Source organism: Stegastes partitus, unplaced genomic scaffold, assembly GCF_000690725.1.
Source record: "Stegastes partitus isolate 25-593 unplaced genomic scaffold, Stegastes_partitus-1.0.2 Scaffold1545, whole genome shotgun sequence".
In the NCBI taxonomy this organism is placed as follows: Eukaryota; Metazoa; Chordata; class Actinopteri; family Pomacentridae; genus Stegastes; species Stegastes partitus.
Window position 1 is genome coordinate 148543 of NW_007579276.1, and position 12196 is coordinate 160738.

Sequence of the window (12196 nt, forward strand, 5' to 3'; positions counted from 1 at the left end):
CAACAGTTTGGTCTGGAGGCGTGTTTGTTTCTTACCGTGCACTGCTCCAACTGTTTCTCCAGAGCTTCAGAGTCTCCCAGCGCTGGCCACTCCTCATTTAGGAAGACATCCACATCTGCCATCCACTTTTTTAAAGTCTTGACATCATTCTGGGAGAGATTTAGACAGAAAGCCAGACTGGAATGATAAGTACACCGATTGATTCTTAAAATTTTTGTGCATCTCTGTCTTTAAGGTTGACTCTTAGCAAACAACTTTCCTCAGTCGTACCTCAAACTGCATCAGTTTGGACATGAGCTCCTGGATCCTCTGGGCGTTGTCTGTCAGCGTGGAGCCCAGTCGTCTCCAACGGGACGTGATAGCGTCCATCTCTGTGCGATATCTGCAGCGGCACAGAAAACCATGGAGCTTTTTGGGTTGGTGACATGAGCACAATATAGCTTCAATGGTGACAAAATGAGAGTCACAGCTGGAAATACAAGCGTTCTGGCCGATCAGATAACCTACGAAGCAGACGCACAAACAAAACGCAGCAGCATTTCACTGACAGCCAGCAGCCTACAGACACCACAAAGTCCCTAAAAGTTGATCATTTCAGCAGGTACGGTTTAAAAATCTGAATTCTGATTTTGTGACAATACAAGCAACTATTAATGTACAAAAAATGCATGGATCAGTGTTTAAATTAGTTTTTTTTGGGAGTGCGAATAGAAGGGAAACTTACAACTAAACCTAACTCCAAGTGAATTACGATTCAGACCCCAACCTCCTGAGCGAACGTCCTCCATGTAACCCTGTCGTCCTGCCACGTCCTGCCTGCACTGTGAACGCTGCTGCTATTCATAATGTGACTTTTAAAAAGCTGTGATTGGTGAAAACCTCTAATCACAGGCTAAAGCTTCTAAAGCATGAAAACAGATCCGGGTGGAGAAGTCTACACCACTCAGACCACTCACTACAATGAGCTGAAAAGTCGAGTGTTAAAGTATTAAATTATTGCCCAGTGATGACAAAAATCTGCCCGCTTCCACTTAAAGGAGCTCGTGTGGTGAATTATCATCAGTTTCTCTGTTCAGTGCTCATGTCCAGTATCTATAGGGGTGTGACTTTGCACACACAATGACTATACATAGACCCACATGTACTTATGTTTTGGCATGTTAAAATAGCAAAGGAAAATAAACTGGAACCGTGGCTTGCTGTACTCGCCACACATCAAATTCTACTGTGGTTCGTGTTAAATGGTATATACAGGAGCTTGCTGGGGCCCAAATACCACCCTTGTTTGAAACATTTGCATTTTCTTCCATTTTCAACGGCCAATAATCAAAAACATTCAAACATCTGCTGCAAATAATCCCCTGTGTCCTCATCATATTAAATGGTTGTGTGAGTTATATTTTCAGAGACACTAAACCCATAAAATGGCTTCCCAGGTAAGACTTTTTGAAGGTAAAAATGTACAAATTCCCAGGTCTGAAAACATATAAAACTTTTCAAATATCTGCTAAAATATTCTACTGAACTTAGGTTTGGGTCCAAAATAACAGATTAGTAAACAAAAATGTGAGATGGTGCGGCAACGCTGCTGCACTGGAAAATACAACAGTTCAGTTGAATTCCTCCTGTCTTACTTCTGGCTGATGTCTGGGGGAGCTTTCTGGAAGACCTGCTCTACGGCTGCGGTCAGATAGTCCACCTCTCCCTGGTGTTCGGCCATCGCCACCTGGAGAGCCTGTGGGGTGGAGGGGTGGAGCAAACACATGGAATGAGAAAAGGAAAAAGACAGAGTATGGGATGCAGTGCAGTGTACAGAGCCGTTTCTAGCAGTAGATGTTCAGACACACAGTGGTAGTATTGTCGGTGATACTCCTGTTCATGCTGGGTCACTACCACAGTGTCCTGACTGACTGGGACATGGAACTTGTAACAACCGTGATTTTCCTATTAAGACAAGTCAAAATGTCGGTTGGGAAGAATCCGTCCATCCATCATCTCTACACCTTAATCCTCACCAGGGTCATGGGGGGCGGAGCCTATCCCAGCTGACTCAGGGTGAAGGCAGGTTCACCTGGACAGGTAACCAGTCTATCACAGGGCTACACTTAGAGACAGACAACCAAGCACACTCACATTCACACCTACGGACAATTTACAATCACCAATTAACCTCAGCATGTTTGTGGACTGTGGGAGGAAGCCGGAGAACCCGGAGAGAACCCACGCTGCACGGGGAGAACATGGAGACTCCACACAGGAAGATCCCGGGAGTCCTCACCGGGACGGCGACCTTCTAGCTGCAAGGCGGCGGTGCTAACCACTGAGCCACCTGCAGCCCCAGTTGGGAAGAATTACTATTGTAAATCTGTGTGCTTCGACTTTCTATGTGCATGTAAAAACTGAGATGATTGCTATAAAACACGACAGACAAAACTACTGTCACTATTTGAAAAAGAAAACAGTCTAAACTAAGTCGGAGATGTGTCGTCTGGGTGAAAAAGAGCAGTGGATGTGGAACATATGGGGCATTAATACGAGAGATGGGAAGGAGGAGATCAGGATTCAAACAGTGTTGGTCGGAGGCAAAAAGGAGACATACAGCAAACATTTAAGAATTCCCTTCAGGATGATTAAAGTTGATCTCATCTTAAATTTGCTCTTGTGGCCGTACTGCGTGCAGCTTTGAGATGGTCCCTATGTTCAGTTTCCATCTACAGTCTCGTCATCAAGCTGTAGAATCACGACATGAACAACAGCATCAGTCAACTTCATCCCTGACTGACTGGTGAAAGCTGCTGATAAATGTAAACCTAAAACAATCTCTCCTTTTAACCTATCTGTGCCTCTGAGACACAGTTTATTTATATCTTGGCAAATTAAAATACAATATAAATGCTGTAGCATGGCCTGATGAATCTGATATGAGGACAGGGACACAAGATAATGATGGAGATTCAGGAGCTGTTTAAGTTAATATTGCACATTAGAGGTACAAGATAGAGGACTGCACTGGGATGCAGGCAGTCAGGAAATAAACTGTGGATTCTGGGATTGGACTGTAATTGCAACAAGAAGGAAGGAGTCACTAAAAAAGGCTTAACGTGGGATTTTACAATATTAAAGCAAGACAGAGCAAGTCTCAGGTGGACAAATTTCACAGTGTTACTGACAAAAATGGAAGAGAAGCGGACAGTGTTTCGGAAGTGTTCTAACGTACAGCAGGCACAAATCTGTCATTGTGGGGATGAGATGAACCTGTGCTGTTCTCCTGAGTAACAGGAAGCTCTCCTTCAAAGATAAAGCACATACTGATGAGAACAAACGCTTTCATACACGTCCAATGAGTCCCATGTCTTTCATTTTTCATGATCAAATTATTAAGAACACTTTCATAAATTCGCTACAGGTCTTATTACCAAATCGGCTGGGTTGAAAATACACATACAGCGACTTGAATTAGCAGCTCTGGTGGAGCAGACTGCTGTGTTACTCAGGTTCTCTTAGTGGCAGTCCCATATACCCTACAGGGAATACAATTAAGCTTAAGTGTGTCGAATAGGACATAAAGTATGATGTAATCAGCTGCATTTTCTGTTCATTGTATTCTTCAGGTAATGTACCTTTAGTGGCACCAGGCATGAAAAGGAACAAGAAATTGAACAAGGTAGTCTAATCATTTTTTCCCATGACTGTATGTATATATTTATAAAATATGTAGTTTTATACAGTCAATGAGCATATTTTATAGAGTGTTAGCAACATGTTCATCCACAAATCAGTCAGCATGCTGGCATTTTCCTGATCCATTTATCAACCAGTGTCTGTACAAACACAGTTGAAAACACGTGTCACATCTTCACATGACTAGCTGGACAACCATCTACGGTGTGTTCTCTCACAACTCAAGGCAACAGAGCCTAAATGCTCTGGGCATGAAGTCATTTCAGCAGCTTGTCTATTATATTACAGGTCACAGAGTGAGGACAGAAGTGAGAGCAAGCATGAGGAGTCACGAGTCAACTTACCACTTGGCTGCCACACTTAACATTTAGTAATGAAAAGCTTCTCGCACCATTTGGTTTTGCTTACCCTGCCTTGCAGGTTAAATTACGAGTGAATGGATGAGGGTATTCCTGCTGAACCTTCGGTGATCTGCAGTGCACATTTTTGAAAAGAAAGCCTTGTTCACACCAAGATAGCTCAGAGGCTTAGTCTAGCTTAGTTCAAGCACAGGCCATAGAGGAGACGCCATAGCTCAGCTAGCATGGCGTACACACAGTCCTGCTGCTTCAACCTGAAGCTCAAGCACAGAGGCATCACGGTGGATTTCTGTGTCAAGATCAAGCTTCTTTCCTTCTTTCTCTCGATGATTTTTATCCAGTTTTGTCAGGAATCACAGACAGATCTCTGATACTTTAACTGTAACTGACTGAACAGACAACATCTGTCTATCTATCTATCTATCTATCTATCTATCTATCTATCTATCTATCTATCTATCTATCTATCTATCCATCCATCTATCAGCAGTGGTCCTTTACTTTATATAACCAGAATGAGAGGAGATAGTGTTATTTGTGTAGAGTGATTGTTTCCAGCCACAAACATTTGCGTACGAGCGTACACACGAGTGAAAATCACCGGCTATGAGAGGCGAACGAGTTGTGCTGAAATAACACAATAAATTGGCTTGTTAGTATGCAGGATGGGTTCCTGTTATAATCTACAATCAACTTTAATTAATCTCAGGCTGCAAGGCTTGATCTCTCAGCTCGCTACAGGACCATTATCAAATTCAGACAGGACACAAACATGTACACGCACACACACTTTCTTCCATGGTGTGACCTTGACTTAAGTCAGAGATAAAAATCAGCACTTTAGAAACGCCAACAAAGTAATTTATAAAGGACATAAGACTTGTATTCTTTTTACTGTAAATACAGATTAACACTGACACAGTGAAATGTGTGTGTACCTTCGCCTCTGACTGTATGTACCTGACACTCGCAGCACTTTTTCTGTGCTGTGTGTGTCTGTGGGTGGACACTGTGATAAACAGAAACACTGATTTTCTCCACTCGGATTTGGCTCACTTATAATCAACTCATAATCAAACGCACAAACACACTCACACCGACATCAGACCCGCTCCAGTGTCCTCTCTGCAAGTCAGGCTTCATCATATCGCTGGTTTTGACTAGAATTAAAATGCTTCTTATGGTTTCTGATGGTTTTGCTGCTTCAAATCAAGGTCACAGCTCACAGGATACAGGACAATAGCAAGCTATGAAAGAACATCCATCCAACCATTATCTAAACATCGCCTAATCCTCACTAGGGTGGCGGGGGGCGGGAGCCTATCCCAGCCGACTTAGGGCGAAGGCAGGGGACACCCTGGACAGGTCGCCAGTCTATCACAGGGCTACACTTAGAGACAGACAACCAAGCACACTCACATTCACACCTACGGACAATTTACAATCACCAATTAACCTCAGCATGTTTCTGGACTGTGGGAGGAAGCCGGAGAACCCGGAGAGAACCCACGCTGCACGGGGAGAACATGAAGACTCCGGGCGTCCTCACTGGGATGTGAACCAGCAACCTTCTAGCTGGGAGGTGACGGTACTAACCACCGAGACACCTGCAGCCCTGTACTGTAACTTGCCACCTAAAAAACCTCCTTTGCCACTAAGACTTGGTTGTGTCCCAGGCAAACCTCAAAAATGACCTTTTCTTCTAAAAAGCCCACTCAAGCTTCCCTAACGAGTCATTCTACAGTGATTTCATTTTTACGGCCGTGATTTGAGGATATCTTGGTGTATCAGATGCGTACAGTTTACTGACTAGGTGGTGGAGATGAATCAGTCTTTAGGTTAATGGGCCATACCATCTGTTTTCTCTCCCTTCTCTGTCCTCTGCCTGCTACCGCAAAAAAACAGCAGAAAGCATCCTTTTAAAAGAGTGCTGCTTTGGCAGTTTGGCATTGCCAGGGGCAATATAACTTTACTACTTGTAGTAAAAACTGATTACAGTGTTATATCCCCTCACAGGATTATAGGGCCAGTCCCATTTTGGCATTTTATGGGAATTTGTAAATAGATCTGAACAGCAGTGTTGTCAAGAGCATACACAGTAGTACAGAGCGAATCTATCTATCAGATAAAGCCTGGGTAGATGGTGAGGTTGTAGTATGTCCACCTAATAAAATAATTACCAGTTTTTTATTTCAGAGTGATATGCCACTACAACCACCTCCAACACGACTCTGCTCGATTCAAGCTCAGGTTAGTCTTCAAAACAATGTCCACAAGTTAGAGAATGTGACTGAAAGCAATCTTTGTTAGACTCAAACTGTCCAAGTTAGACTTAGACTGACTTTCTTAATCCCAGAGGGAAATTCAGGACAAAGTTCAAGCAATGAAAATAACTCTGATGCCAGTTAAAGTGTAAGAGGTGAAAACACTTCGATATAAGTTGAAGGATAACAAAGAGACTGCTGGGTGTTCAGAGGGTTCGTGAAAAGAGCTGAACTGTAATGTCATGTTGGTACTAAGGCAGGTATTGTATAACAGTCATAATTTTGGTATTCACTAATCTGAATATGACAAACCTTCGTGCCACTAACTTTCTCTGTCATCATTCATACCTGGGACTAAACACTCATTCAGCTTGTTTAGCTACAGTGGACTGGCGTGAACTACAACACCACTGTCATTCTGTTTAGTTTTAGCATCAAAATCGCTAAACTCTCAGTTTTACATGATTTATTTCATCTTATTGATCTAATTAAGAGTGGAGTTCTGGAGCAGCAGAACCTCATCATGCTCCTCTGTTAAGCTGCAACACAACAGCAGAATACATCCTGAAAACTCACTGAAGATAAATGAATGAATGTGTATGTTCCACAGCACAACATGCATCCCTGTGTGTGAATATGAACCAGAAGCATAGATAAGAACAATTTCCAATCACGTACATGGATCTGACAGCACATAATAGAAATCACAGCACCTCTAAATACACAAACTCCAGATAACAGGAACATGTCACTGCAAGTGTGTGCGTGTGTGTGTGTGTGTGTGTGTGTGTGTGTGTGTGTACCTGAATGTCTTTCAGTCTCTGTTCCATCACAGGATATTCTGTAACAGCCGTCGATGGGATGGCCAGCTTGGCCTCGCACTGCTGTAACCATGCCAACAGCGTGGCTATGGTCTCCTTGTAACGGGCCGGGGGCAGGCTCTCCAAAACTAGAGACAGACGCCGAAAGACAGAGAGACACGTCACAGAGGCCGTCAGATGATAGGCGCCTGTTACAGCACTGCACACGGTGTATGTCTGAGCAGGGTGTCCACTAATCCCAACAGTTCAAACCTCTGGTCCCGCCATGCACCGAAGTGAACCCAGAGCTGCTCCTCATGGTAGACAGGTACCATGCATGGCAGCACATTCATAAGACAGATTGCACTCTGGAGTGGCCATTAATGAAGCTTGTACCTCTAGGAGGGAGGATTGTTTTATTGATAAATAATATGGATGCTGCTGCAGAATGGATTCAGGAGCTGTCAGACGTCCCATGGTACTGGGGATGGTTAGGAGTCTAACATGTTTGTGCAGGACTGTGTATCCATGAAACGTCGAGTGAGTAGTTTGTAGTAGTATGAAGCCGTTACAACTGATTTGTTGGATTTGGTTTGTTGGTAACTTCACTAACTTTAAATGTTGGTAGACTTTTTGATTTTCCTCTTCCTCTCAAAGTGAACTTCTCAGTCAGTTTTACAATTACTTAACTTTCTTTTTTCATAAGTGGCATGTAGATATTGTACAAAGCCAGCAGATCATATAATTCCTAACAGTCTGCGTGAGCATTAATGCACCTGGAGCTGGTAATGATAAGACACTATGATATCCAAGGCTGACCATAGGTAGGTTTAAATATTAGCATCTTTGACTTGATTTTTTAGCTCAGTCTGGGAAATAAATAATTACTATCATGCAGCATAAAAAGTTCTATTTTCTGGCAGATTTATGTATTAAACAACCTTTTCCAACATGTGTCAAATCAAACACATAAACACTCTGTGATATAACTGAATGCATCTACCCACACTGTGGACGTTGCTGCAGGCTGCCAATGTGTTTGTATGATCTAAGTAAAATTAGTTTCATTGTCCAGCAGTCAAAACAAGTGTGTCTGTGCTGACTGCTGGGTTGTTGTTGCTCTTGTGGGTGGACACGTTTATCCCTCCAAGTCAGTGTGATACGGTGTGTGTGCTGCGACAGGCTGTGAACTTTCAGCCACTTACAGGATATTCTCTAAAGAACCCAGAGCATGGGCCTGAGGAAAATATGGAGAGAAAATGATGATTTTATTTGTTTTTTTTTGTTTTGAAATGGCTAAGAACTGAAAGTCCACAACAATACCAGAAAACACACAAGAACAACCAGTGCCACGACCTTCTAGCTGTGAGGCAACGGCGCTAACCACAGACCCACCGTGCAGCCCCCAAAGTGTGTATTAGCATTAAAAACACATGAACTCTGCAGCGGGTGGAAGCTAAAAATTGTAGTTTTGACAAAACTCATTTTACCGTCTGCAGCTTTAATCAGCCTCTTTCAAGTTTCTGGTGCATTTGTGGATAAAACCAGCATAAGAGACTCGTCACTTCTTTTCCATATCAACAGTGGCTGAGGCTCCTGGACATTGTACTATTTACACTATGCCAAACATGACCCGTCTCTAACTGCTGGTGTTGAGCTAAAATAACTCAAACTGATGGTCTGAACACAAACCTATATGAGTCTGACATTATCCAGAAGAGTCCTCAGTCCCTATATTCAGCAAACATTAAGGATAATATTAAAAGAAAAAGACTGAAATTTGAATATGAGGAGAAAACACTCCTGGAACCATTTCTGATCCCTCCCACCTTGAAACTCCATAAGACCCACTGAGCTGGAAAATATAAACAGCAGGCAGTAGTTGGAATGAATGTGACACAGTGCAAGCATGTTTGTGTGGTTATTTTAAGGGCCAGCGTCTCCATACGAAGCAGCTTGTCGTATTTCTTGTTTGCAAGTCCCAGAGCTCTGTGAGAAAACTATCCAAAAGAGACATAAAACCAGATAGATATAGACAATTCATCTGCTTTTACTTCCTGAATAGAATCTAAAAATAAGCTCTGGTGCTTAGATATTCATGAAATTGAGTTTGTGACCACATAAATGAGACAAAAACTGAATTCTAAATTGTACTGTAGAGAACAGAGAAGTGTCTGAGAGCTAAGATGTTAAAATGCTGAGTAGCCTAGCTTCACAACACAGCCGCTGTTTCTAGTCATGTCATGTGATTTTATGGTTAAGATGCATTTAGATGCCGATATTTTTACTTCATAATTAATTATTAAATGAACGGTAAAGAAACCGAGGAAGATAGCACTTTTTTTTGTTGTTAATTCTGCATTTCCCCTGTATAATATTTATATATATATATATATATATATAAAATATTTACTGAATTTCCCTTCTGGGATAAATAAAGTATTTTTCATTTCATTTCATTCGTTTATAAATATTAACAACCAGCAGAACTGTGTGATTGTTTAACGTACCTGTTAAACCATTTGACTGAAGAGCCACCAAACCTTTGTTCAGAGCGTTACTATTTGCATGGATGCTGCTCTTTGCATTTGAAAGGCAATATAGTGACTGTTGGCTTCCAGCTGCACTGTTTGGTTTCATCCCTCCACTTTCATAGTGTTGGCTGTTTTCAGAGATAAAGTACTAAAAATCCACTGCTCAACACCAAACAGCAGAGGTGCTCAGTTGGATATGTAAAGCTGCTACTTCACCAGCCTGTTAAAGTGACACCAGTCTCTCATCAGACATGTTGACAGAATGTTCTTCACATCTTCAGTCAGATATACCCACCAAAGACAGCAACGGAGACTCCAAGTGTCATTTCCTAATAATGCACACATTGGAAGTTCTGTCTACTTGTCATAATAATGTCACTAGTGTACCAAGACTAAAACAAAAACATACCGACAGCTGTGATGAAGCTCAACCCTCAACCTGAAGACAGCTGCTGTGTAACAAGTGGTTTAAACCTTTACTGTCACTGTGTCACAGCTCACCTGTCTGATGTGAAGGAAACACACAGTGTGACCTGCCGTTGGACCAAATGATCAATCCTCCCTTAATGTTGGTATAAAGTAGAATTAGAAGTATTTTATGAAGCCATTGTTCTGGCAACTCTTTCCCTCTGGGGATGCCCAAATGGACAGGTCTGTTCTGATCAAGGGAGTTAATGCTGAACACTGCTTGCCAGGTGACCAGAAACATGATATATATATATATATATAACTGCATAATGTGGCACGTGTGACTGGAGTTTACACGGCTAGTCAATGCTAAAGCTTAGTTGGATTGTTTTGGACGCTTTGTGTGCCGAGGTCAGCAGCATTGGCAAATTGCCACAGGTAGCAGTCAAGCTGGTGTGGTGACACATATGATAAAAATGATGTCCAAATCTGCAATCTGGACATTTTAGAAATGCAGCAAAGACCATGGCAAGCTGCACAAACCAAATGTTGAAATGCAGTAAACCAGGCCATCTCTACAACAGGGTAGCTGTGGCTCAGCAGATAAGGCATTGGGTTCCTGATCAGAAGTAGGGGGTTCAAGGTTGGAGGGTTCAAGCCCCAGCACAAAGCGCCACTGTCAAGGCTTTCAGCCCTATCTACCGTGGCTGAGCCGGTACTTTAACTAAGGGATCAGTCAAGTACACTCGTATATATAGTTGTGAACAAAGCTCTACATATACTTGTAAAGACCTGCTTTAAACCAGCATTTCTTCTCTCTCACCCAAATGAAGCTGCCTCTCTCTGGCCCTCAGATCCTCCAGGACATTCTGGTAGTGCTCTTTGAAGGCGTTGATGTCAGCATCTAGGAAGGCTGAAGGGTCCTCGTCCCCTTCCTTCTCCTCTTTCAGCTCCTTCAGCTGCTTCTCCAGGAGGTCCACCTGGGGCTGCAGGGATTCCAGGCGAGCCACCTCCTCCTGCCGGGACAAGGAGTGGAAAAAGAGGGTCAGTTCATAGAGAGGGCGAGAGAGTGTTAATCCATCACATTTACCATCTCCTCTGTGGTCGCCATGGAGACTGTGTGTGTGTGTGTGTGTGTGTGTGTGTGTGTGTGTGTGCGTGTGGGGGAAGAAAATCAATTGAACTACTCAACTCCATATGGACCAGTCCAATAAAAACTGACCTCTGGAAAAGTGTGTTTCTTTTTTTCCATTTTTAAAGTTCCACTCCATTAACCTTATGCTTAATCAGTTTTATTTTACAGAAATGTTTAAACATAGTTTCAAGTGCAAACGAACAGGAAGTCAAGCAGGAAATTGGACCAGCTCAGCAAAACTGAAATACAGCTGCGAAAGGATTTCTCCCAAACTGCACAGAGAGAACAAGGACAACTGGAGAGAGGAATTACTGTACTTGTTAGCATTTAGTTTGTATTGGCAAGAAGGCAGAAGTTCATGTTAACTTGATTCAGTCCTGCATTATCAGTTACTGCTGCTGTGTCTGTCAAGCTTTCTAGAACTGAATGGTGCATTTTTATTATTTTTACAGCAACAATACTGGCAGATTTACACTGAAAACTCTTTACATTTTGACCATAACGCGTCCTTGAGTTCACAAACAAGCACATAAAACAGTTCTGGTCTGAGATCACTGTGTCTTCCAGTTGAAAAGACAGCTGTGTCTGTCGGGACCTAGTGGAACGAATTAACCAAATCTTAGCTCTATGAGTAGAATGCAGACTTAACCTCCAGCGGACTTTTAATGTTCCATGCTGACTCGTATTGAAACGAGAGGCCTGGAAAGGTGTGAGATAAGACGGACGCGTGGAGGTGATGATGTAATGTTGCAGGAGATGCTACTGAACATGCTCTGAAGAAGCTGCAGTAATCTTTTGCTTGGTTCAGGGTGGTGACTGGTTAACTTTTAAATATTTTAAACCATCCCTGTTAAATCTTTTTCAGAGCTGTTTTTGGGAGAGAACTAAGTACCTATTACAGGGTCGGTACTCCGGACCGGCCCTGATACACTGCTGTGCTTGGAGAAGACGACTCAGAGAAGACAAATGCAGCTTTCTCCTCTCTAACATCTTTAGTTCACCATATAGGCTCACA

The 12196-nt window shown here is 42.6% G+C and overlaps 1 protein-coding gene across 1 annotated transcript in view; it reads right to left on the minus strand.

Moving 5' to 3' along the window:
- The window catches only part of dmd (dystrophin), a 123849-nt gene that overhangs the window by 101094 nt on the left and 10559 nt on the right, over positions 1 to 12196 (minus strand). Inside the window, exons 6-10 of the mRNA XM_008300463.1 lie at positions 10870 to 11062; positions 7108 to 7253; positions 1635 to 1735; positions 271 to 382; positions 36 to 149 (exon numbers count right to left, since the gene is read on the minus strand). Of these exons, the coding sequence (XP_008298685.1) occupies positions 36 to 149; positions 271 to 382; positions 1635 to 1735; positions 7108 to 7253; positions 10870 to 11062 (666 nt within the window). The remainder of the gene's footprint in view (positions 1 to 35; positions 150 to 270; positions 383 to 1634; positions 1736 to 7107; positions 7254 to 10869; positions 11063 to 12196) is intronic.